The 27415-nt window shown below is 46.5% G+C and overlaps 2 protein-coding genes across 2 annotated transcripts in view; both read right to left on the reverse strand.

Moving 5' to 3' along the window:
• The window catches only part of LOC143766870 (uncharacterized), a 512717-nt gene that overhangs the window by 170918 nt on the left and 314384 nt on the right, over positions 1 to 27415 (reverse strand). The window lies entirely within an intron of this gene.
• LOC143766893 (uncharacterized) overlaps positions 1 to 27415 on the reverse strand; it is a 47412-nt gene that overhangs the window by 1628 nt on the left and 18369 nt on the right. The window contains exon 2 of the mRNA XM_077254897.1: positions 165 to 222. Within this exon, the coding sequence (XP_077111012.1) occupies positions 165 to 222 (58 nt within the window). The remainder of the gene's footprint in view (positions 1 to 164; positions 223 to 27415) is intronic.

The following is a 27415-nucleotide window of genomic DNA, read 5'->3' on the forward strand; positions in this document are numbered from 1 at the left end:
TATAATCGAACCTCTTTTTATTATCTTTCAGGTAACATCGGTGGCTTATCTACAGCATTACAGAATGATGTAGATAAGCTCCTGATGACAGTGGGCTTAGCTCACCTTCCATTTTGGGGGTGACAGGTTCCCTTTAATTATTCATCAAGACAATGACAGTCCACCTTGTTGGATGAGCCAGTAGTGCGTGGTGTTCAACTGTTTGTTCATTCTGCCTCCCAACTATCGAATAAAAAGAAACCAATCAATGTTATGTAGGCGAAAATAATACCAATTCTCATCTCACAAAAAGCCAAGTCCCCACTCAGGTCCATTATCTGTCAATGTAGAAACAGAGGTTCCTGTTATGATCCCAGTGGCAAGGATCGCAGGTCTGACAAGCTAAGTACTAACGGACAACTAGCTCTGGGGAAGTGGTAGCTAGATTGACCGCAACCTGATCCTATCCGCAACCAACTAAAAGTAGCCGTGGAACGTTACCTAAAAAATTCCTAGACGTCTCGTCACGGCCAGAGAAACTGACTAATCCTAGAGGGAAAGAAAGTCCTCGCTTGCCTCAGTGAAATGACCCCAAAGAAATAGAAAGCCCCCCACAAATATTAACGGTTAGTTAAGGGGAAGGCACAAACGCAGAGATGAAATTAGATTTAGCAAACGAGGCCCGCTAATACTAAATAGCAGAAAATAGGAAGGGGACTGTGCGGTCAATACAAAACCCTATTCAAAATATCCACGCAGAGATTGCTCGAGCCCCCGCACCGACTAACGGTGCGGGGGAAGCAACTCCGTACCCCAGAGCTTACCAGCAAAAAGAAATCATATATTAGCAAGCTGGACTAGACTCATCATACACAGAAATCATATTGCAGGCAGATGAGCAAAAATATTCAAACAGAACTTAGCTTATCCTGAAGAGGCAGAAAACAAGATGAACAAGAGCAATCAGAATAGCACTGAATACATTGACAGCCGGCGACAAGTGGAAGTGAAGCCGAGCTAAATAAGAGCCTCCCTGGTGGATAACGAGGCAGCGGATCCAGCCAGACCCGCAGGATAACAAACCAAACCACCAGGGGGAGCCCAAAAACCAAAGTCACACAATACCATCTGTGACCACAAGAGGGAGCCTGAAAATGGAGTTCACAACAGTACCCCCCCCTTGAGGAGGGGTCACCGAACCCTCAACAAAACCCCCAGGGCGATCAGGGTGAGCCACATGGAAGGCACGAACCAAATCGGCCGCATGAACATCAGAGGCGACAACCCAGGAATTATCCTCCTGACCATAGCCTTTCCACTTAACCAAATACTGAAGCCTCCGTCTAGAAATACGAGAATCCAAGATCTTCTCCACCACGTATTCCAATTCTCCCTCAACCAGCACAGGGGCAGGAGGCTCAACCGAAGGAACAACAGGTACCACATACCTCCGCAACAACGACCGATGGAACACATTATGAATAGCAAACGATGCCGGGAGGTCCAAACGAAAAGACACAGGGTTAAGGACTTCCAAAATCTTATAAGGACCGATAAACCGAGGCTTAAACTTAGGAGAGGAGACCTTCATAGGAACAAAGCGAGAAGACAACCACACCAAGTCCCCAACGCGAAGTCGGGGGCCCACACAGCGACGGCGGTTGGCAAAGCTCTGAGCCTTGTCTTGTGACAGCTTCAAATTGTCCACCACATGACTCCAAATCTGATGCAACCTATCCAACACAACATCCACTCCAGGACAGTCAGAAGGCTCCACCTGACCCAAGGAAAAAAGAGGATGAAACCCTGAATTACAAAAAAAAAAGGCAAAACCAAAGTAGCAGAACTAGCCCAATTATTAAGGGCAAACTCGGCCAATGGCAAAAAAGTCACCCAGTCGTCCTGATCAGCCGAAACAAAACATCTTAAATAGGTTTCCAAAGTCTGATTAGTGCGCTCGGTTTGGCCATTCGTCTGAGGATGGAAAGCCGACGAAAAAGACAAATCAATGCCCATCTTAGCACAAAAGGTCCGCCAAAATCTAGACACAAACTGGGATCCTCTGTCGGAAACAATATTTTCAGGGATCCCGTGCAAACGAACCACATTTTGAAAAAAACAGAGGAACCAACTCGGAGGAGGAAGGCAACTTAGGCAAGGGCACCAAATGGACCATCTTAGAAAAACGATCACACACCACCCAAATGACAGACATTCTCTGAGAGACAGGGAGATCTGAAATAAAATCCATGGAAATGTGCGTCCAAGGCCTCTTCGGGACAGGCAAAGGTAGCAACAAGCCACTGGCACGAGAACAGCAAGGCTTAGCCCGAGCACAAATTCCACAAGACTGCACAAAGGAACGCACATCCCGTGACAAGGAAGGCCACCAAAAGGACCTAGCCACCAAATCTCTGGTACCAAAAATCCCAGGATGGCCTGCCAACACCGAAGAATGAACCTCGGAAATAACTCTGCTGGTCCATCTATCTGGGACAAACAGTCTCTCTGGTGGGCAACGGTCAGGTCTATCCGTCTGAAATTTCTGCAGCACACGTCGCAAATCTGGGGAAATGGCAGACAAAATCACTCCCTCTTTGAGAATACCAGCCGGCTCTGAATCTCCCGGAGAGTCAGGCACGAAGCTCCTAGAAAGAGCATCAGCCTTCACATTCTTCGAACCAGGCAGGTACGAAACCACAAAATCGAAACGGGAGAAAAACAACGACCAACGAGCCTGTCTAGGATTCAGGCGCTTGGCCGACTCGAGATAAATCAGATTTTTCTGATCAGTCAAGACCACCACACGATGCTTAGCTCCCTCGAGCCAATGTCGCCACTCCTCAAATGCCCACTTCATAGCCAACAACTCCTGATTACCAACATCATAATTCCACTCGGCAGGCGAAAATTTTCTTGAAAAGAAAGCACATGGCTTCATCACAGAGCCATCAGAGCTTCTCTGCAACAAAACAGCCCCCGCTCCAATCTCAGAAGCATCAACCTCGACCTGGAAGGGAAGGGAGACGTCTGGCTGACATAAGACCGGAGCTGAAGAAAACCGGCGCTTCAGCTCCCGAAAGGCCTCCACAGCCGCAGGAGACCAATTAGTAACATCAGAGCCCTTCTTGGTCAAATCCGTCAATGGCTTAACAACACCAGAAAAATTAGCGATGAAGCGACGGTAAAAGTTAGCAAAACCCAAGAACTTCTGAAGACTCTTAACAGATGTAGGCTGAGTCCAGTCATGAATAGCCTGAACCTTGACTGGGTCCATCTCAATAGCAGAAAGAGAAAAAATGAAACCCAAAAAAGAAACCTTCTGGACTCCAAAAAGACATTTTGAGCCCTTCATAAATAACGCATTGGCACGCAGGACCCGAAACACCATCCTGACCTGCTCAACATGGGACTTCCAATCATCCGAAAAAACCAGAATATCATCCAGATACACAATCATAAATTTATCCAGATATTCCCGGAAGATGTCGTGCATAAAGGACTGAAAGACAGAAGGAGCGTTAGAAAGTCCAAAAGGCATCACCAAGTACTCAAAATGGCCTTCGGGCGTATTAAATGCAGTTTTCCATTCATCACCCTGCTTAATACGCACAAGGTTATACGCACCTCGAAGATCTATCTTGGTGAACCAACTAGCCCCCCTAATGCGAGCAAACAGATCAGATAACAATGGCAAAGGATACTGAAATTTGACCGTGATTTTGTTTAGAAGGCGATAATCAATACAAGGTCTCAGGGAACCATCTTTCTTAGCCACAAAAAAGAACCCCGCACCAAGAGGGGACGAGGAGGGGCGAATAAGTCCTTTCTCCAAAGACTCCTTTATATAATTCCGCATAGCAGCATGCTCCGGCACTGACAAATTGAAAAGTCGTCCCTTAGGAAATTTACTACCAGGAATCAAATTTATAGCACAATCACAATCCCTATGAGGAGGTAGAGAACTGAGTTTGGGCTCATCAAATACATCCTGGTAATCTGACAAAAACGCAGGGACCTCAGAAGGAGTGGATGAAGCAATTGACACCACAGGAGCGTCGCCATGAATTCCCTGACAACCCCAACTTGCCACAGACATTGCTTTCCAATCCAGGACTGGATTATGAGTCTGCAACCATGGCAGGCCCAACACGACAACATCATGCAAATTATGCAATACAAGAAAACGAATCACCTCCTGATGAGCAGGAGTCATGCACATGGTCACTTGTGTCCAGTACTGAGGTTTATTCGTAGCCAATTGTGTAGCATCAATTCCCCTTAGTGGGATAGGGAATTTTAAAGGCTCCAAAACAAAACCACAGTGCCTGGCAAATGACAAATCCATCAGACTCAGGGCAGCACCTGAATCCACAAAAGCCATAACCGGGTAAGATGACAGGGAACAAATCAGGGTAACAGACAAAATAAACTTAGGCTGTAAAGTACCGATGGTGACAGAATTATCAATCCTTTTTGTGCGCTTAGAGCATGCTGAGATAACATGAGCTGAATCACCACAGTAAAAGCACAACCCATTTTGCCGTCTATAATTTTGCCGTTCACTTCTGGTCAGAATTCTATCACATTGCATAGACTCAGGTGTCTGTTCAGAAGACACCACCGAACGGTGCGCAGGTTTGCGCTCCCGCAAACGCCGATCAATCTGAATGGCCAGAGTCATTGACTCATTCAGACCTGCAGGCGTAGGGAACCCCACCATGACATTCTTAATGGCTTCAGAAAGACCTTTTCTGAAATTTGCAGCCAGGGCACACTCATTCCATTGAGTAAGCACCGACCATTTACAAAATTTCTGGCAGTACACCTCTGCATCATCTTGCCCCTGAGAGAGGGCCAATAATGCTTTTTCAGCTTGGTTCTCAAGATTAGGTTCCTCATAGAGCAATCCAAGGGCCAGAAAAAACGCATCCACACTGAGCAATGCAGGGTCCCCTGGAGCCAATGCGAAAGCCCAATCTTGAGGATCGCCACGCAAGAAAGAAATAATAATCTTAACTTGCTGAACAGAATCCCCAGAGGAACGAGGTTTCAAAGAAAGAAACAATTTGCAATTGTTCTTAAAATTCAGGAACCTAGATCTATCTCCAGAAAACAACTCTGGAATAGGTATTCTAGGCTCTGACATAGGACTGTGCACAACAAAATCCTGAATACTTTGTACCCTTGCAGCAAGATGATCTACACTGGAGGCTAAACTCAGAGCCACACCAAGATTAAGAGGAGGATAGAAGCCAGACACACAGCAGCTAGACACACAGCAGCAAAAAAAAAAAAAATCTCCAAGCTTCTTTTCTCCTGCTTCTGCCATGCAATTAACACCTTACGGTCCGGCTGTACTGTTATGATCCCAGTGGCAAGGATCGCAGGTCTGACAAGCTAAGTACTAACGGACAACTAGCTCTGGGGAAGTGGTAGCTAGATTGACCGCAACCTGATCCTATCCGCAAGCAACTAAAAGTAGCCGTGGAACGTTACCTAAAAAATTCCTAGACGTCTCGTCACGGCCGGAGAAACTGACTAATCCTAGAGGGAAAGAGTCCTCGCTTGCCTCAGTGAAATGACCCCAAAGAAATAGAAAGCCCCCCACAAATATTAACGGTTAGTTAAGGGGAAGGCACAAACGCAGAGATGAAATTAGATTTAGCAAACGAGGCCCGCTAATACTAAATAGCAGAAAATAGGAAGGGGACTGTGCGGTCAATACAAAACCCTATTCAAAATATCCACGCAGAGATTGCTCGAGCCCCCGCACCGACTAACGGTGCAGGGGAAGCAACTCCGTACCCCAGAGCTTACCAGCAAAAAGAAATCATATATTAGCAAGCTGGACTAGACTCATCATACACAGAAATCATATTGCAGGCAGATGAGCAAAAATATTCAAACAGAACTTAGCTTATCCTGAAGAGGCAGAAAACAAGATGAACAAGAGCAATCAGAATAGCACTGAATACATTGACAGCCGGCGACAAGTGGAAGTGAAGCCGAGCTAAATAAGAGCCTCCCTGGTGGATAACGAGGCAGCTGATCCAGCCAGACCCGCAGGATAACAAACCAAACCACCAGGGGGAGCCCAAAAACCAAAGTCACACAATACCATCTGTGACCACAAGAGGGAGCCTGAAAACGGAGTTCACAACAGGTTCCCACACTACTAGTGGCTCAAAGGCTGTTGAAAAGTAACAGAGTTTCTATAAACCAATCCAGCAAAATCCGCTCACACTTCAGAGTCTTGCAGTGTGCTCAAACAACATTTAGGATCTCTGTATTTAGTAATATTATATAGTGAGGTGAATCCACTTAATTTGCAGTGTGTGTCTCCTGGAGCACAATCTGGGCACTATGTGCTGGGTAATAAAATGGCAAATTGTAATTTTCTCTCTCCAACATCCACTTCGTGCTGATTTTCCAGAAAGTGGCTGTGGAGTCAAAATATTAATTCCTCCTACACACGTGGTCAAAATTGTTGGTATCCCTGGTTTAATGACAGAAAAACCCACAATGGTCACAGAAATAACTTGAATCTGACAAAAATAATAACAAATCAAAAATCTATGAGAATGAACAAATGAAAGTCAGACATTGCTTTTTAACCCCTTCATGACCAAGCCTATTTTGACCTTAAGGTACCGTCACACTAGGCGAGGTTGCAGCGATATCGCCAGCGATCCGTGACGTTGCAGCGTCCTGCATAGCGATATCGCTATGTTTGGCACGCAGCAGCGATCTGGATCCTGCTGGGATATCGCTGGTTGCAGGGAGAGTGGACGAACTTTCTTTCGTCGCAACTCTCCCGCTGACACCGCTGGATCGCCGTGTGTGACGCCGATCCAGCGATGTCTTCACTGGTATCCATGGTAAACATCGGGTTACTAAGCGAAGGGCCGCGCTTAGTAACCCGATATTTACCATGGATACCATGGTAAACCATGGATACCATGGTAAAAGTAAAAAAAAAAACACTACATACTCACAGTCCGTCACGTCCCCTGGAGCTTGCCGTACTGACTGTCTCAGCGCCGTCCGGCCGTAAAGCAGAGCCCAGCGGTGAACCTGCAGTAACAGCGGTTCACCGCTGGGCACCGCTGTTACGGCCGGCCGGCGCGGAGACACAGTCAGTGCGGCAAGCGCCGAGGGACATGAAGGACGACAGAAGGTGCGTATGTAGTGTTTTTTTTGTTTTTTTTACATGGGGACTTCGGCATCGCTGAAGACAGTTTCAGCGATGCCGAAGTCGCTTGGTCGCTGGAGAGAGCTGTCTGTGTGACAGCTCCCCAGCGACCACACAGCAACTTACCAGCGATCACGTCGCTGGTCGCGATCGCTGGTAAGTTGCTTAGTGTAACGGCACCTTTAATGACCTGGCCGTTTTTTGCAATTCTGACCAGTGTCCCATTATGAGGTAATAACTCAGGAACGCTTCAACGGATCCTAGCGGTTCTGAGACTGCTTTTCGTGACATTGGGCTTCATGTTAGTGGTAAATTTAGGTCGATAACACTGGTCAACAGCATTTTTGGTGCCAAAGATATTTCATCGAATTTAGGGTATTTTTGGGGTGCTGATTCTGAATATGTCATCAGTTTTGCCAGATTGGCTCAAGTTTTTTAGATTTTTGGTATCTTATTTATAGCACTTGTTGGTAAATGCGACGCATCATCTCATTAATTTCTTTGGATTAGTACTTGAACTGAGCAGTTCTCAATATAGTTTTGTGTTAATTAGTGTTCTAAAAGTTTGTTCATAGCTTGATTTTTGCACTAACTTTATGTTGTTGTCTGTTTTCCAGTGAAAAGCATGAACTCATCAAGAAGAAGTTGTCTTAACGATCCAGACTCATTCTGTTACATTTGTGGTGAATACACACTGCCAAAACATAGAAGAAACATAACAGACTTCGTAAAAAAAGTGTATTTTGCCTATTTTGGGGTTATGCTTGGGGACCAAGACAAGTTTTGGGCACCACACATAGTGTGCAAAGCATGTATCGAATTATTACGAAAATGGAGCAAAGGACAAAGAAAAAGCTTCAAATTTGGTGTTCCAATGGTGTGGAGAGAGCCAAAAAATCATCATGATGACTGTTATTTATGGTAAACACAGGTACAGGCACATCTTCACAATGAGGGACAGGCCTTCTTGCAGATTCCATGTTACTCCCATTTTCGTTTCTTATGCTTATTGAATCCTTGCACTTGCACTGCACAGAAATAACAGTCATCATGATGATTTTTTGGCTCTCTCCACACCATTGGAACACCAAATTTGAAGCTTTTTCTTTGTCCTTTGCTCCATTTTCGTAATAATTCGATACATGCTTTGCACACTATGTGTGGTGCCCAAAACTTGTCTTGGGCTCTGAAGGGAAGGAGCGCCATTTGACTTTTTCACCGAAAAATTGGCTCCAATCTTTAGCGGACACCATGTCGCGTTTGGAGAGCCCGTGTGCCTAAACATTGGAGCTTCCCCACAAGTGACCCCATTTTGGAAACTAGACCCCCCAAGGAGCTTATCTAGATGCATAGTGAGCACTTTGAACCCCCAGGTGCTTCACAAATTGATCCGTAAAAATGAAAAAGTACTTTTTTTTCCACAAAAAATTTATTTTAGCCTCAATTTTTTCATTTTCACATGGGCAACAAGATAAAATGGATCCTAAAATTTATTAGGCAATTTCTCCTGAGTACACTGATACCTCACATGTGGGGGTAAACCACTGTTTGGGCACGCGACAGGGCTCGGAAGGGAAGGAGTGCCATTTGACTTTTTGAAAGAAAAATTAGCTCCAATCGTTAGCGGACTGTTATGATCCGGTGACCTTGGAGCCGCATGAAACTTTCTCTGGAGTAGGTGGAAACTGTACTGACCACAAATCCTGAACTAACACTGCAACTAGAAGTAGCCGTGGGGTGTGCCTAACAAACCCTAGACACCTCGACACAGCCGGAGGACTAAATACCCCTATAGATAGAAATAGGAATACTACCTTGCCTCAGAGCAGAACCCCAAAGGATAGGCAGCCCCATACGAATATTGACTGTGAGTAGGAGAAGAAAAGACACACGCAGGCAGAAAACAAGATTTAGCAAAAGAGGCCACTCTAGCTAAATAGAAAAGGATAGGACAGAATACTAGGCGGTCAGTATTAAAACCCTTCCAAAAATATCCACAGCAGATAATACAAAAAATTCCACAATCTAACTAAAGACGTGAAATGAATATCTGCACCCCCAGAGAATCCAACAAGACTGAGAAAATACTGACACAATCTAAGCTGGAAAAGAAAACACAAAAGAATAGCACTGAATTATGAAGCACACAGCATGTGTGCCACAGAAACAAAACCAGACACTTATCTTTGCTGATTTGGCAGAAAGGCAGGAGGAGCCAGGCAGAGGTCCAACACCTCCCAACAACAATTGGCAACTGGCAAGGACTAATGAATCCTGCACACCTAAATACCCCAGTCAGAACTGCAATCAGCAGACACACCTGACCAGGACTGAAACCCAGGGACAACTGCATTACCACCTACCACCACCGGAGGGAACCCAAAAGCAGAATTCACAACAGCGGACACCATGTCGCATTTGGAGAGCCCTTGTGTGCCTAAACATTGGAGCTCCCCCACATGTGACCCCATTTTGGAAACTAGACCTCCCATGGAACTAATCTAGATGTGCTGTAACCACTTTAAACCCCCAAGTGCTTCATAGAAGTTTATAATGCAGAAAATAAATCATTTTTCTTTCCTCAAAAATTATTTTTTAGCCTGCAATTTTTTATTTTCACAAGAGTAACAGGAGAAATTGGACCCCAAATGTTGTTGTCCAGTTTGTCCTGAGTACACTGATTACCCATATGTGGGGGGTAAACCACTGTTTGGGCGCACGTCAGGGCTCGGAAGGGAAGTAGTGACGTTTTGAAATGCAGACTTTGATGGAATGGTCTGCGGGCATCACGTTGCATTTGCAGAGCCCCTGATGTGCCTAAACAGTAGAAACCCCCCACAAGTGACCCCATTTTGGAAACTAGACCCTCCAAGGAACTTATCTAGATGTGTGGTGAGCACGTTAAACCCCCAAGTGCTTTACAGAAGTTTATAACGCAGAGCTGTGAAAATAAAAAAAAATTTTTCTTTCCTCAAAAAAGATGTTTTAGCAAGCAATTTTTTAATTTCACAAGGGAAACAGGAGAAATTGGACCCCAAAATTTGTTGCCCAGTTTGTTGTAAGTACGCTGATACCCCATATGTGGGGATAAACCACTGTTTGGGCGCACGTCGGGGCTCGGAAGGGAGGGAGCACCATTTGACTTTTTGAACGCATGATTGGCTGGAATCAATGGTGGCGCCATGTTGCGTTTGGAGACCCCTGATGTGCCTAAACAGTGGAAACCCCTCAATTCTAACTTCAACACTAATCCCAACACACCCCTAACCCTAATCCCAACTGTAGCCTGTTATGGACCTGGTGGTTAGGAGCACCCGGAATGACCTGATGGTTAAAACCAAAACCTGAGACAAGCTCCGAGGAGGTGGTAACTCTACTGACCGCAATCCCTAATCCTATCACACACACTAGAAATAGCCGTGGAGCGTTCCTAACTCTCCCTAGATGCCTCTACACAGCCTAAGAGCTAACTACCCCTAAAGATAGAAATAGGAGCCTACCTTGCCTCAGAGAAATTCCCCAAAGTAAAGATAGCCCCCACAAATATTGACTGTGAGTTAAGAGGGAAGTGACAAACACAGGAATGAAAACAGATTTTAGCAAAGGAGGCCGAATTCTCTAGATAGACAGAAGATAGGAAAGGGAACTGTGCGGTCAGTATAAAAAACTACAAAAAACCACGCAGAGTGTGCAAAAAGACCTCCACACCGACTCACGGTGTGGAGGTGCCACTCTGCACCCCAGAGCTTCCAGCTAGCAAGGAAATATCATATTAGGAAGCTGGACTAGAAACATAGCATGTACTGAGAAATATACTCAAAACAAATGGACAACAAATGAACTAGCAGGGACTTAGCTTCTGCTGGAGTAGACAGGTCATCAGAGAAATCCAAGAGAGATCTGAACCAGTACTGAGACATTGACATGAACTAACGACCAGAGCAGAGTTAAATACAGAAGCCAGCAGAAACAATAAATGAGGGCAGCTGAGAAAGCCAACCTCAAAGATCAGCAGTTCCACACAAAGCCACCAGAGGGTGTCCAAGGACAGAACTCACCAAAGTACCATTCACGACCACAGGAGGGAGCCCGAGAACGGAATTCACAACAAAAACGGAATTCACAACAGTACCCCCCTTGAGGAGGGGTCACCGAACCCTCACCAGAGCCCCCAGGCCGATCAGGACGAGCCAAATGAAAGGCACGAACCAAATCGGCAGCATGTACATCGGAGGCAACAACCCAGGAATTATCCTCCTGACCATAACCCTTCCATTTAACCAGGTACTGAAGCTTCCGTCTCGAGACACGAGAATCCAAAATCTTCTCCACCACATACTCCAACTCCCCCTCAACCAACACCGGAGCAGGAGGATCAACGGAAGGAACCATAGGTGCCACATATCTCCGCAACAAAGACCTATGGAACACATTATGGATGGCAAAAGAAGCTGGAAGGGCCAAACGAAATGACACAGGATTGATAATTTCAGAAATCTTATAAGGACCAATAAAACGAGGCTTGAACTTAGGGGAAGAAACCTTCATAGGAACATGATGAGAAGATAACCAGACTAAACCCCCCACCCGAAGCCGGGGACCAACACACCGACGGTGGTTAGCAAAACGTTGAGCCTTCTCCTGAGACAACGTTAAATTGTCCACCACATGAGTCCAAATTTGCTGCAACCTGTCCACCACACAATCCACACCAGACAGTCAGAAGGCTCAACCTGCCCTGAAGAAAAACGAGGATGAAAACCAGAATTACAAAAAAAAGGCGAAACCAAAGTAGCCGAACTAGCCCGATTATTAAGGGCGAACTCGGCCAATGGCAAGAAGGTCACCCAATCATCCTGATCAGCAGAAACAAAGCATCTCAGATAGGTTTCCAAAGTCTGATTGGTTCGTTCGGTCTGGCCATTTGTCTGAGGATGGAACGCTGAAGAAAAAGACAAATCAATGCCCATCTTAGCACAAAAGGACCGCCAAAACCTAGAAACAAACTGGGAACCTCTGTCAGACACAATGTTCTCCGGAATGCCATGCAAACGAACCACATGCTGAAAAAATAATGGAACCAAATCAGAGGAGGAGGGCAATTTAGGCAAGGGTACCAAATAGACCATCTTAGAAAACCGATCACAAACCACCCAGATGACAGACATCCTCTGAGAGACAGGAAGATCAGAAATAAAATCCATGGAAATATGCGTCCAGGGCCTCTTCGGGACAGGCAAAGGCAAAAGCAACCCACTGGCATGAGAACAGCAAGGCTTGGCCCGAGCACAAGTCCCACAGGACTGCACAAAAGCACGCACATCCCGTGACAAGGAAGGCCACCAAAAGGACCTAGCAACCAAATCTCTGGTACCAAAAATCCCAGGATGACCAGCCAATACTGAACAATGAACCTCAGAAATAACTTTACTAGTCCATCTATCAGGGACAGACAGTTTCTCCACTGGACAGCGGTCAGGTCTATCAGCCTGAAACTCCTGCAGCACCCGCCGCAAATCAGGGGAGATGGCAGACAGAATCACCCCCTCCTTGAGAATACCAGTCGGCTCAAGGACTCCCGGAGAATCAGGCAAAAAACTCCTAGAAAGAGCATCAGCCTTCACATTCTTAGACCCCGGAAGGTACGAGACCACAAAATCGAAACGGGAGAAAAACAGCGACCATCGAGCCTGTCTAGGATTCAACCGCTTGGCAGACTCGAGGTAAGTCAGATTCTTGTGATCAGTCAAGACCACCACGCGATGTTTGGCTCCCTCCAGCCAATGTCGCCACACCTCGAATGCCCACTTCATAGCCAACAACTCCCGATTGCCGACATCATAATTACGCTCAGCAGGCGAAAACTTTCTAGAAAAGAAGGCACATGGTTTCATCAAAGAGCCATCAGAACTTCTCTGAGACAAAACAGCCCCTGCCCCAATCTCAGAAGCATCAACCTTGACCTGAAAAGGGAGCGAAACATCTGGCTGACGCAACACAGGGGCCGAAGTAAAACGAAGTTTAAGCTCCTGACAAGCCTCAATGGCCGCAGGGGACCAATTCACCACATCAGCGCCTTTCTTCGTCAAATCAGTCAAAGGCTTAACCACACTGGAAAAATTAGCGATGAAGCGACGGTAAAAATTAGCAAAGCCCAGAAACTTCTGAAGACTCTTCACAGATGTAGGTTGAGTCCAATCATATATAGCCTGAACTTTAACAGGGTCCATCTCGATAGTAGAAGGGGAAAAAATGAAGCCCAAAAAGGAAACCTTCTGAACTCCGAAGAGACATTTAGAGCCCTTCACAAACAAAGAATTAGCACGAAGGACCTGGAAGACCATTCTGACCTGCTTCACATGAGACTCCCAATCATCCGAAAAGACCAAAATATCATCCAAATATACAATCATGAATTTATCCAGATACTTCCGGAAGATGTCGTGCATAAAGGACTGAAACACAGATGGAGCATTAGAAAGCCCGAATGGCATCACCAGGTACTCAAAATGGCCCTCGGGCATATTAAATGCTGTTTTCCATTCATCGCCCTGTTTAATACGCACAAGGTTATACGCCCCTCAAAGGTAAATCTTGGTAAACCAACTAGCCCCCTTAATCCGAGCAAACAAATCCGACAGCAGAGGCAAAGGGTACTGAAATTTGACCGTGATCTTATTGAGAAGGCGGTAATCTATACAGGGTCTCAGAGAGCCATCCTTCTTGGCCACAAAAAAGAACCCTGCTCCCAACGGCGACGAAGACGGGCGAATATGCCCCTTCTCCAAGGACTCCTTTACATAACTCCGCATAGCGGCATGTTCTGGCACAGACAAATTGAAAAGTCGGCCCTTAGGGAACTTACTACCAGGAATCAAATTAATAGCGCAATCACAGTCCCTATGAGGAGGTAGGGCACTGGACTTGGGCTCATCAAATACATCCTGGTAATCCGACAAAAACTCAGGGACTTCAGAAGGAGTGGAAGAAGAGATTGACATCGAAGGAACATCACTATGTATCCCTTGACAACCCCAACTAGACACAGACATTGATTTCCAATCCAGTACTGGATTATGAACCTGTAACCATGGAAAACCCAACACGACAACATCATGCAAATTATGCAACACCAAAAAGCGAATAATTTCCTGATGTGCGGGAGCCATGTACATGGTCAGCTGAGTCCAGTACTGAGGTTTATTCTTGGCCAATGGCGTAGCATCAATCCCCCTTAAGGGAATAGGACTCTGCAAAGGCTCCAAGGAAAAACCACAGCGCCTGGCAAACTCCAAGTCCATTAAGTTCAGGGCAGCGCCCGAATCCACAAATGCCATAATAGAATAGGACGACAATGAGCAAATCAGAGTAATAGACAAGAGAAATTTAGGCTGTACAGTACTAATGGTGACAGACCTAGCGAACCTCTTAGTGCTCTTAGGACAATCAGAAATAGCATGAGTGGAGTCACCACAGTAAAAACACAGCCCATTCAGACGTCTGTGTTCTTGCCGTTCAGCTCTGGTCAAAGTCCTATCACATTGCATAGGCTCAGGCCTCCGCTCAGAGGACACCGCCAAATGGTGCACAACTTTGCGCTCACGCAAACGCCGATCAATCTGAATGGCCAAAGACATTGATTCATTCAGACCAGCAGGCGTGGGGAACCCGACCATAACATCTTTAAGGGCTTCAGAAAGACCCTTTCTGAAAATTGCTGCCAGGGCATACTCATTCCATTGTGTAAGCACAGACCACTTTCTAAACTTCTGGCAATATACTTCTGCTTCATCCTGACCCTGACAGAGCCAGCAAGGTCTTTTCTGCCTGATCCACTGAATTTGGTTCGTCATAAAGCAATCCGAGCGCTTGAAAAAAATGCATCTACATTAAGCAATGCAGGATTTCCTGGCTCAAGGGAGAATGCGCAGTCTTGCGGGTCGCCACGCAACAAAGAAATAATAATCTTTACTTGCTGAATGGGGTCATAAGAGGAGCGGGGTTTCAGAGCAAAAAACAGTCTGCAATTATTTTTGAAATTCAAAAATTTAGATCTATTCCCAGAAAATAAATCAGGAATCGGAATTCTAGGCTCTAACATCGGATTCTGAACGACATAATCTTGAATACTTTGTACCCTTGCAGTGAGTTGATCCACACAAGAGGACAAACCTTGAATATCCATATCTACACCTGAGTCCTGAACCACCCAGAGGTTAAGGGGAAAAGAAAGACAAAACAAGCTGCAAAGAAAAAAAAAATTGACTCAGAACTTCTCTTATCCCTCTTTTGAGATGCATTAACACTTTGTTGGCCAGCTGTACTGTTATGGACCAGGTGGTTAGGAGCACCCGGAATGACCTGATGGTTAAAACCAAAACCTGAGAAAAGCTCTGAGGAGGTGGTAACTCTACTGACCGCAATCCCTAATCCTATCACACACACTAGAAATAGCCGTGGAGCGTTCCTAACTCTCCCTAGACGCCTCTACACAGCCTAAGAGCTAACTACCCCTTAAGATAGAAATAGGAGCCTACCTTGCCTCAGAGAAATTCCCCAAAGTAAAGATAGCCCCCCACAAATATTGACTGTGAGTTAAGAGGGAAGTGACAAACAAAGGAATGAAAACAGATTTTAGCAAAGGAGGCCGAATCTTCTCTAGATAGAAGATAGGAAAGGGAACTGTGCTGTTGTGAACTCTATTTTTAGGCTCCCTCTAGTGGTCACAAGCGGTACTGTGTAGTGTTGTCTTTCTGCAGGTTGGCTGCATCATCTGGTTCGTTATCCTTGGTTGGTTTCCTATTTAGCTCACCTGGATACTCAGTTCCTTGCCTGCTATCAATGTATTCAGTGCTCTTCAGATTCCTTGTGACTACCTTGCTCCCAGTCTCTACAAGACAAGCTAAGTTTGTTTGTTCATTTTTTGAGTATCAGCATTCATCATGTTTCTTGTCCAGCTTGCTAAAATGTGATCTCCTCGCTTGCTGGTTGCTCTAGGGGACTGAGTTTCTCCCCCCACACCGTTAGTTGGTGCGGGGGTTCTTGAAATCTCAGTGTGGATATTTTGTAAGGGTTTTTTACTGACCGCACAGACCCCTTTTCTATTTTCTGCTATCTAGTATTAGTGGGCCTCATTTGCTGAATCTGTTTTCACCCCTGTGTATGTGCCTTCCTCTTACCTCACCGTTATTATTTGTTGGGGGCTTCTATATCTTTGGGGATTATTTCTCTGGAGGCAAGAGAGGTCTTTCTTTCTCTCTAGGGGTAGTTAGTTCCTCAGGCTGGCTCGAGACGTCTAGGATTTTTAGGCACGTTCACCAGCTACCTCTGGTGTGTTTGGATAGGTTCAGTTTTGCGGTCAGTCCAGTTTACCACCTCCCTAGAGCTTGTCCTATGTTTGTTACTTAGCTGGAGTAATTTGTGATCCTCAACCACTAAGGATCATAACAGTATAGCAGGCCTAAAGGTGTTTAATGCATCGCAGAAGTAGGATAAAAAGAAGACCTGAGTACTTTTTTTTTTTTTTCCTCCCGCTTTTCCTTTGCTGCAGTCTGTTTAGCTTCTTTCTTCCCCTTGAACTCTGGGTGGTTTTGAGCTCAGCTGCAGACATGAATATTCAGACTCTGACTTCTAGTGTGGATCATCTTACTGCACGGGTGCAAAGTATTCAGGATTTTGTTATTCATAGCCCTATGTCAGAACCAAAGATACCCATTCCTGAGTTGTTTTCTGGAGATAGATCTAGGTTTCTGAATTTTAAGAATAATTGTAAGTTATTTCTATCTCTGAGACCTCGTTCCTCTGGTGATTCCGCTCAGCAAGTTAAAATTGTTATCTCCTTGTTGCGTGGCGACCCTCAAGATTGGGCTTTCTCTCTGGCGCCAGGAGATCCTGCATTGCTTAATGTAGATGCATTTTTTCTGGCTCTTGGACTGCTTTATGAGGAGCCAAATCTTGAGAATCAGGCAGAAAAAGCGTTGCTGGCTATCTCTCAAGGTCAGGATGAAGCAGAGGTGTATTGTCAAAAATTTCGGAAATGGTCGGTGCTTACTCAATGGAATGAGTGTGCCCTGGCTGCAAATTTCAGAGGTCGTCTTTCTGAAGCCATTAAGAATGTTATGGTGGGGTTTCCCACCCCTACAAGTCTGAGTGATTCTATGGCTTTAGCCATTCAGGTTGATCGGCGTTTGCGGGAGCGCAAATCTGCTCATCCTTTGGCGGTATTTTCTGAACAGAGACCTGAGTCTATGCAATGTGACCGAACTCTGACCAGAATTGAGCGACAAAGTCATAGACGTCAAAATGGGTTGTGCTTTTACTGTGGTGATTCTACTCATGTTATCTCAGCATGCTCTAAACGCTTAAAAAAAAAATCGCTAAACCTGTCACCATTGGTACTATACAGCCTAAATTTATTTTGTCTGTTACTTTGATTTGTTCTTTGTCGTCCTACCCGGTTACGGCTTTTGTGGATTCGGGTGCTGCCCTGAATCTGATGGATTTGTCGTTTGCCAGGCGCTGTGGTTTTGTCCTGGAGCCTTTGGAATTTCCTATTCCTCTGAGGGGAATTGATGCTACGCCATTGGCTGAGAATAAGCCTCAGTATTGGACGCAAATGACCATGTGCATGACTCCCGTACATCAGGAGGTGATTCGCTTTCTTGTTCTGCATAATTTGCATGATGTTGTCGTTTTGGGTCTGCGATGGCTGCAGGCTCATAATCCAGTTTTAGATTGGAAAGCTATGTCTGTGTCAAGTTGGGGTTGTCAGGGAATTCATGGCGATACTCCGTTGGTGTCTATTGCTTCTTCCACTCCTTCTGAGGTCCCTGAGTTTTTGTCTGACTACCAGGATGTATTTGATGAGCCCAGGTCCAGTGCCCTGCCCCCTCATAGGGATTGTGACTGTGCTATAAATTTAATTCCTGGTAGTAAATTCCCTAAGGGACGACTTTTTAATTTGTCTATACCAGAGCATGCCGCGATGCGGAGTTATATAAAGGAGTCTTTGGAGAAGGGACATATTCGCCCATCCTCTTCCCCTCTTGGTGCAGGTTTTTTTTTTGTGGCCAAGAAGGACGGTTCTTTGAGACCTTGTATAGATTATCGTCTTCTGAATAAAATCACAGTCAAATTTCAGTATCCTTTGCCACTATTGTCTGATTTGTTTGCTCGGATTAAGGGTGCCAGTTGGTTCACCAAGATAGATCTCCGTGGTGCGTATAACCTTGTGCGCATTAAGCAGGGAGATGAATGGAAAACAGCATTTAATACGGCCGAAGGCCATTTTGAGTACTTAAAGTGATGCCTTTTGGACTCTCTAATGCTCCTTCTGTGCTTCAGTCCTTCATGCATAACATCTTCCGAGAATATCTGGATAAATTTATGATTGTTTATCTGGATGACATTTTGGTCTTTCCTGATGATTGGGAGTCCCATGTGAAGCAGGTCAGGATGGTGTTTCAGGTCCTGCGTGCTAATGCTTTATTTGTGAAGGGCTCAAAATGCCTCTTCGGAGTACAGAAGGTCTCCTTTTTGGGTTTTATTTTTTCTCCTTCTACTGTGGAGATGGACCCAGTCAAGGTCCAGGCTATTCATGACTGGACGCAGCCTACATCTGTTAAGAGTCTTCAGAAGTTCTTGGGTTTTGCTAATTTTTACCGTCGTTTCATCGCTAATTTTTTATAGCGTGGTTAAACCTTTGACGGATTTGACCAAGAAGGGTTCTGATGTGACTAATTGGTCTCCTGCGGCCGTGGAGGCCTTTCGGGAGCTGAAGCACCGGTTTTCTTCAGCTCCAGTCTTATATCAGCCAGATGTCTCTCTCCCCTTCCAGGTCGAGGTTGATGCTTCTGAGATTGGAGCAGGGGCTGTTTTGTCGCAGAGAAGCTCTGATGGCTCTGTGATGAAGCCATGTGCTTTCTTTTCAAGAAAGTTTTCGCCTGCCGAGCGGAATTATGATGTTGGTAATCGGGAGTTGTTGGCAATGAAGTGGGCATTTGAGGAGTGGCGACATTGGCTCGAAGGAGCTAAATATCATGTGATGGTCTTAACTGATCACAAAAACCTGATTTACCTCTTATCTGCCAAGCGCCTGAATCCTAGACAGGCTCGTTGGTCGTTGTTATTCTCCCGTTTCAACTTCGTGGTCTCATACCTGCCTGGTTCGAAGAACGTGAAGGCTGATGCACTTTCTAGGAGTTTTGTGCCTGACTCTCCGGGAGTTTCTGAGCCGGCTGGTATTCTCAGAGAGGGAGTGATTTTGTCTGCCATTTCCCCAGATTTGCGACGAGTGCTGCAGAAATTTCAGGCAGATAGACCTGACCGTTGTCCACCAGAGAGACTGTTTGTCCCGGATAGATGGACCAGCAGAGTTATTTCCGAGGTTCATTCTTCGGTGTTGGCGGGTCATCCTGGGATTTTTGGTACCAGAGATTTGGTGGCTAGGTCCTTCTGGTGGCCTTCCTTGTCGCGGGATGTGCGTTCCTTTGTGCAGTCTTGTGGGATTTGTGCTCGGGCTAAGCCTTGCTGTTCTCGTGCCAGCGGTTTGCTTTTGCCTTTGCCTGTCCCGAAAAGGCCTTGGACGCACATTTCCATGGATTTTATTTCGGATCTTCCAGTATCTCAGAAAATGTCTGTCATCTGGGTGGTGTGTGATCGTTTTTCCAAGATGGTCCATTTGGTGCCCTTGCCTAAGTTGCCTTCCTCCTCCGATTTGGTTCCTCTATTTTTTCAGAACGTGGTTCGCTTGCACGGCATTCCTGAAAATATTGTGTCTGAGAGGATCCCAGTTTGTGTCCAGGTTTTGGCGGACTTTTTGTGCTAAGATGGGCATTGATTTGTCTTTTTTGTCGGCCTTCCATCCTCAGACTAATGGCCAAACCGAGCGAACTAATCAGACGTTGGAAACTTATTTGAGATGTTTTGTTTCTGCTGATCAGGATGATTGGGTGACTTTTTTGCCATTGGCCGAGTTTGCCCTTAATAATCGGGCTAGTTCTGCTACTTTGGTTTCGCCTTTTTTCTGCAATTCTGGTTTCCATCCTCGTTTTTTCTCGGGTCAGGTTGAGTCTTCTGACTGTCCTGGGGTGGATTCTGTGGTGGATAGGTTGCAGCAGATTTGGAACCATGTGGTGGACAATTTGAGGTTGTCACAGGAGAAGGCTCAGCGCTTTGCCAACCGCCGCCGCGGTGTGGGTCCCCGACTTCGTGTTGGGGATTTGGTGTGGCTGTCTTCTCGGTATGTTCCTATGAAGGTCTCCTCTCCTAAATTCAAGCCTCGCTTCATCGGTCCTTATAAGATCTTGGAAATCCTTAACCCGGTGTCTTTTCGTTTGGATCTCCCAGCATCGTTTGCCATTCATAATGTGTTCCATAGGTCTTTGTTGTTCCTTCTGTTGAGCCTCCTGCTCCGGTGCTGGTCGAGGGCGAATTGGAGTACGTGGTGGAGAAGATTTTGGATTCTCGTATCTCTAGACGGAGGCTTCAGTATTTGGTTAAGTGGAAGGGCTATGGTCAGGAGGATAATTCCTGGGTTGTCGCCTCTGATGTTCATGCGGCCGATTTGGTTCATGCCTTCCACACGGCTGGTCCTGATCGCCCTGGGGGTCTTGATGAGGGTTCGGTGACCCCTCCTCAAGGGGGGGTATTGTTGTGAACTCTATTTTTAGGCTCCCTCTAGTGGTCACAAGCGGTACTGTGTAGTGTTGTCTTTCTGCAGGTTGGCTGCATCATCTGGTTCGTTATCCTTGGTTGGTTTCCTATTTAGCTCACCTGGATACTCAGTTCCTTGCCTGCTATCAATGTATTCAGTGCTCTTCAGATTCCTTGTGACTACCTTGCTCCCAGTCTCTCCAAGACGAGCTAAGTTTTTGTTTGTTCGTTTTTTGAGTATCAGCATTCATCATGTTTCTTGTCCAGCTTGCTAAAATGTGATTTCCTCGCTTGCTGGTTGCTCTAGGGGACTGAGTTTCTCCCCCCACACCGTTAGTTGGTGCGGGGGTTCTTGAAATCTCAGTGTGGATATTTTGTAAGGGTTTTTTACTGACCGCACAGACCCCTTTTCTATTTTCTGCTATCTAGTATTAGTGGGCCTCATTTGCTGAATCTGTTTTCAACCCTGTGTATGTGCCTTCCTCTTACATCACCGTTATTATTTGTTGGGGGCTTCTATATCTTTGGGGATTATTTCTCTGGAGGCAAGAGAGGTCTTTCTTTCTCTCTAGGGGTAGTTAGTTCCTCAGGCTGGCTCGAGACGTCTAGGATTTTTAGGCACGTTCACCGGCTACCTCTAGTGTGTTTGGATAGGTTCAGTTTTGCGGTCAGTCCAGTTTACCACCTCCCTAGAGCTCGTCCTATGTTTGTTACTTAGCTGGAGTAATTTGTGATCCTCAACCACTAAGGATCATAACACTGTGCGGTCAGTATAAAAAACTACAAAAACCACGCAGAGTGTGCAAAAAGACCTCCACACCGACTCACGGTGTGGAGGTGCCACTCTGCACCCCAGAGCTTCCAGCTAGCAAGGAAATATCATATTAGCAAGCTGGACTAGAAACATAGCAAGTACTGAGAAATATACTCAAAACAAATGGACAACAAATGAACTAGCAGGGACTTAGCTTCTGCTGGAGTAGACAGGTCATCAGAGAAATCCAAGAGAGATCTGAACCAGTACTGAGACATTGACAGCTGGCATGAACTAACGACCAGAGCAGAATTAAATAGGGAAGCCAGCAGAAACAATAAATGAGGGCAGCTGAAAAAGCCAACCTCAAAGATCAGCAGTTCCACTCAAAGCTCACCAAAGTACCATTAACGACCACAGGAGGGAGCCCGAGAACGGAATTCACAACAAAAACGGAATTCACAACAGTAGCCATAACCGTAATCACAACCCTAACCCCAACACACCCATAACCACTACCCTAACCCCAACACACCAGTAACCCTAACCCTAACCACAACTGTAACCCCAACCTAACCCTATCCGTAACCCTAACCACAAGCCTAGTCTTAACCCTATTTCCAACCCTAGCCCTAATTCCAATCCTAACCCTAAGGCTATGTGCCCACGTTGCGGATTCGTGTGAGATTTTTCCGCACGATTTTTGAAAAATCCGCAGGTAAAAGGCACTGCGTTTTACCTGCGGATTTACAGCGGATTTCCAGTGTTTTTTTGTGCGGATTTCACCTGCGGATTCCTATTGAGGAACAGATGTAAAACACTGCGGAATCCGCACAAAATTGACATGCTGCGGAAAATACAACGCAGCGTTTCCGCACGGTATTTTCTGCACCATGGGCACAGCGGATTCGGTTTTCCATAGGTTTACATGGTACTGTAAACCTGATGGAAAACTGCTACGAATTCGCAGCGGCCAATCCGCTGTGGATCCGCGGCCAATCCACTGTGGATCCGTTGCCAAATCCGTACCGTGTGCACATGCCGTAACCCTAACCCTATCCCTAGTTCTAACCCTAGTGGAAAAAGAAAAAAAAAATATTTTCTTTTTTTTATTATTGTCCCTATCTATGGGGTGATAAAGGGGGGGGGTCATTTACTATTTTTTTTTATTTTGATCACTGTGATAGGTTATATTAAGTGATCAAAATATACCTGGAACGAATCTGCCGGCCGGCACTGCGCCCATGGAGAAGATGGACGGATACCGGGAGGCCCGGTAAGTATGAGAGGGGGATCTGAGCATGGGGGGTGGATCGGAGGATGGGGGGGTGGCTTCGGAGCACGGGGGAGCGGGAAGGAGGACGGGGGAGCAGACAGGATGACGAAGGGGAGCGGAGCACCGGACGGAGGACCGGGGAGATCGGTGGCGGTGGGGGGGTACATCAGTGTTTCCAGCCATGGCCGATGATACTGCAGCATCGGCCATGGCTGGATTGTAATATTTCACCAGTTTTTTAGGTGAAATATTACAAATCGCTCTGATTGGCTGTTGAAAGTGAAACTGCCAATCAGAGCGATCGTAGCAACGGGGGGTGAAGCCACCCCCCCGGGCTAAAGTACCACTCCCCCTGTCCCTGCAGATCGGGTGAAATTGGAGTTAACCCTTTCACCCGATCTGCAGGGACGCGATCTTTCCATGACGCCACATAGGCGTCACAGGTCGGATTGGCACTGACTTTCATGATGCCTACGTGGCGTCAAAGGTTGGGAAGGGGTTAACCATGCTTCCACAGAATTTTTTTTTTTAAAAACCTCATGAAATAGGCCTGGACAGAAATGATGGTACCCTTAACTTAACTGCTTCGTGACCGCCAACGATAGATAAACATCGGCGCTAGCTATAACGATGGGATTCTGGCGCACAACCCTTACTTTGACCCCCGACCTTATCGAGACCCGATTGGTTCAGGTCCTGATGACATCAGCATCACATCAGCCAATGAGACAAATCACAATGAAAGTGTGTTGTAGCAATGAATTTTCCCAGGCGATCTGCCTCATAAAAACGCTGTTTCTCCTCAGATGTTAGTGAGAGATTAGAGGAGAAATAGTGTTACAAGTGCTGCTGGCAACAGCTGTGCCAGTCAGCCATCTTGTTAAAAAGTAAAAGAAACAGATAAGGCAGGTTAGGGTTAGTGCTATAGTTAGGGTTAGTATTGGGGCTAAAGTTAGGCCTCTTTCACACTTCCGTCGGTACAGGGCCGTCGCTAAGCGTCGGCCCGACGTACCGACGACGTGCAAATTCGCCACAACGTGGGCAGCGGACACAGTGTTTCAACGCGTCCGCTGCCCACTGTAAAGTCCCGGGGAGGAGGGGGCGGAGTTCCGGACGCACGCGCGGTCGGAAATGCAGGACCCGACGTGCGAAAAAACGTTCCCTTGAACTTTTTTTGCAACGACGGTCCGCCATATACCGACGCATCCAGTGCACGACATATGGAACGTGTGTTCATAGATTGCGGTGCGTCAGTAATACAAGTCTATGTGCAAAAACGCATCCTGCGAGCAACTTTGCAGGATGCGTTTTTTGCACAGAACGACGCATAGCAACGTTCACATTCCGACGGAAATGTGAAAGAGGCCTTAGGGTTACTGTTAAACTAAAGTTAGGGTTACCGTTAGGGTATGTGCACACGTTGCAGATTTGCCTGCAGATTTTTCTGCACTGAATCTGCATCTCTTGGCAGAAAATGCAGGTGCGTTTTTGATGCGTTTGTAATTTGTTTTTGAACGCTAAATAAAGATGTATTATTGAACAACAAAAAAAGATTTGTTATGTCATTTCTTGTCCAACCTCCTCTTTTACATTTGTCCAACCCACACTCCATTATACACACAGATAGATAGGTAGATAGATAGATGATAGATTATAGACATAAATATAGATAGATAAATGATAGAAGGAATGAGATGGATAGATAGATCTATACATAGATAACAAGCATGTATATTCTTCCTACAGGTATGTTGATCCACCCAGCTCTCCTGCTCTGTCTGTCTATGAAGTGCATGTAGTGTCATCCATCTTTCCACACAGACTTGCCTCTACTCCTATCTTCCACTTGGTATGTCTCTCAACCAACCCCAGCTTCACCCAAACACCCCCTCCACCCGTGCTATTTATGACCTTGTTTACTTTGGCTAGATTATATGCATCTGGTCCACTCTTAATTCTCTGACCAAGATGAACAGAGACCACTCCTCTCTGGTTCACACCTGAATGCACTTTGTGGCAGATATATTGCATAGCTCAAGTCTGCAAAGACTTTAATCTGCAGTGTGATTCCTATAAGTGTGTCCTAGAAGTGTGAAGATTACAGTAGAATTAAAACCAGAATTGAACCAGAAGGGAACTAAAGAAAACTGCCCAGTCACTGTTTGTTTTCACTCTTACCCCTATAATCCTTCACTTTCTGCTAACTCCCCTAATCCCTACACCAAGTAAGGAACTGTTCATCTCTTCCTCAATCCTCCCCCATCCATCTCACCTCCTCCTCAGAACTGTTCCTCAACATACAATCCTCTGTCTCCAAACACAGACAGCCACCTCATGCCCTTTCCTGCTCCCACCTGCTAACACTTTCTCTGCTCCTTCTCACTGCTGGTGATATCTCACCAAATCCTGGCCCTCCTCACCACATCCCCACAGTCATTTCTACCCCCTATCCACGCTCTATCAAAAATTTCCGTAACCTCTCTAACCTAATACCCATTCACACAGCCCCTGCTTCCCCAGTCCCACTAACAGGAGCTCTGTGGAACGCTTGCTGTCTGCAACAAGCTTTCCTACATCCATGATCTTTTGTTGCTACCAAACTTTCCTTCCTCGCCATCACCGAAACCTGGCTCACCCCTTCTGACACAGCCTCCCCTGCTGCACTTTCATATGTTGGCTTCCACCTTTCTCACACACCCCACCCCAGCAGCAAACATGGGCGAGGAGTTGGTTTTCTCCTGTCAGATAACTGCTCCTTCACCCCAATTCCACTGCTACCCTCTGTTACCCTCCCTTCCTTTGAGGTGCACTCTGTGCGCATCTACTCCCCCTCCAACTGGCTGTCATTTACCACCCCTAATGCCAGCCACCACCTTCTTTGATCACTTAATCACCTGGCTACTTCATTTCCTTTCCACGGACATCCCCACTATCATCATGGGCGACTTCAACATCCCCATTGACACTTCCCTCTCAGCTGCCACTAAACTTCTATCTCTCACTTCCTCCTTCGGCCTCACTCAATGGTCTTCTGCAGCCACCCACAAAGATGGCCACACACTGGATCTCATCTTCCCCCGCCTCTACTCCCTATCTAACCTCTCTAACTCACCTCTTCCTCTTTCTGACCACAACCTTCTCACATTCTCTTCCCTCTCCACTCCATGTCTACAATCCCCACCCCACAAACTTTCACACCCTCGCAGAAATCTTAAACACCTTGACCTACACTCATTCTCTGAATCCCTCCTCCCTCTCACAGACATAAGTTCCCTACACAATGCGGATGACGCTGCAACTCTATATAACACCACAATAGCTATAGCTTTGGAATCTGCTGCCCCACTTACACATACCAAAGCTCGCAAAATCCACAGACAGCCCTGGCACACCAGCCTGACCAAAGAACTGAGGCGAGCTTCCAGGGCTGCTGAGCGGAGATGGAAGATGGAAGATCCCGCTCCAACGAACTCTTCATCGCATTCAAAGAGTCCCTCACTACTTTCAAGACCACACTTGCCACAGCTAAACAAACCTACTTCTCATCTCTCATATCCTCCCTGTCTCACAACCCTAAACAGTTATTCAACACCTTCAATTCTCTCCTCCGTCCCCCAGCACCTCCTCCCTCCCCACTTATCTCAGCTGAAGACTTTGCCTCATTTTTCAAGCAGAAGATTGATAGCATCAGAGACAGTTTTGGTCAACAAGCCCCAGAGCCCTTCCTCCTGACTTCCCAGCCCTCCACCTCCAAAACCAACTTCTCCACCATTACAGAAGATCGACTCTCCACTCTACTCTCAAGATCGCATCTCACCACCTGTGCACTTGACCCCATCCCATCCCACTTCATCCCAAACCTCGCCACAGTCTTCATCCCAACCCTAACCCATCTCTTCAACCTATCACTAGTGTTGAGCGATACCTTCCGATATTCAAAAGTATCGGTATCGGATTGGATCAGCCGATATCCAAAAAATATCGGATATCGCCGATGCAAGTCAATGGGACACAAATATCGGAAAGTAAATAAGCCCTTTCTGTCCTTCTATATGCTGTGCTGGAGGGGGGAAGAGCGTGGGCGGTGCATGGGCGGACACTGAGTGTCTGTGGGCGGGGTCTGTGCGGGCCTGCCAGGGATCTGTAAGTGCCTTCCGGGGCTGTATGCGGCGTGCCGGGGCTACCCGGGCTCTATGCGGCGTGGGGGGGGCTCTGTGCGGCGTGTCTCTGTGCGGGGTCTCTGCGGTGTGTCTCTGTGCGGCGTGTCTGCGGTGTGCGGGGGGTGTCTGCGGCATCTCTGTGCGGCGTGTGGGGTGTCTCTGCGGCGTGCGGGATCTCTGTGCGGGGTGTCTGCGGCGTGTGGAGTGTCTGCGGCATGCGGGGTGTCTGTGCGGCATGCAGGGTGTCTGTGCGGCATGCAGGGTGTCTCTGCGGCATGCGGGGTGTCTCAGTGCGGGCATCGTCCGATGGGACTACAAGTCCCATCAGACGATGCCTGCTACACTGACAGTGATTGACACATTAGCCAATGATTGGACAGTAGTAGTCCCATCATCCG

This window comes from Ranitomeya variabilis, chromosome 4 (genome assembly GCF_051348905.1).
Source record: "Ranitomeya variabilis isolate aRanVar5 chromosome 4, aRanVar5.hap1, whole genome shotgun sequence".
NCBI classification, from domain to species: domain Eukaryota; kingdom Metazoa; phylum Chordata; class Amphibia; order Anura; family Dendrobatidae; genus Ranitomeya; species Ranitomeya variabilis.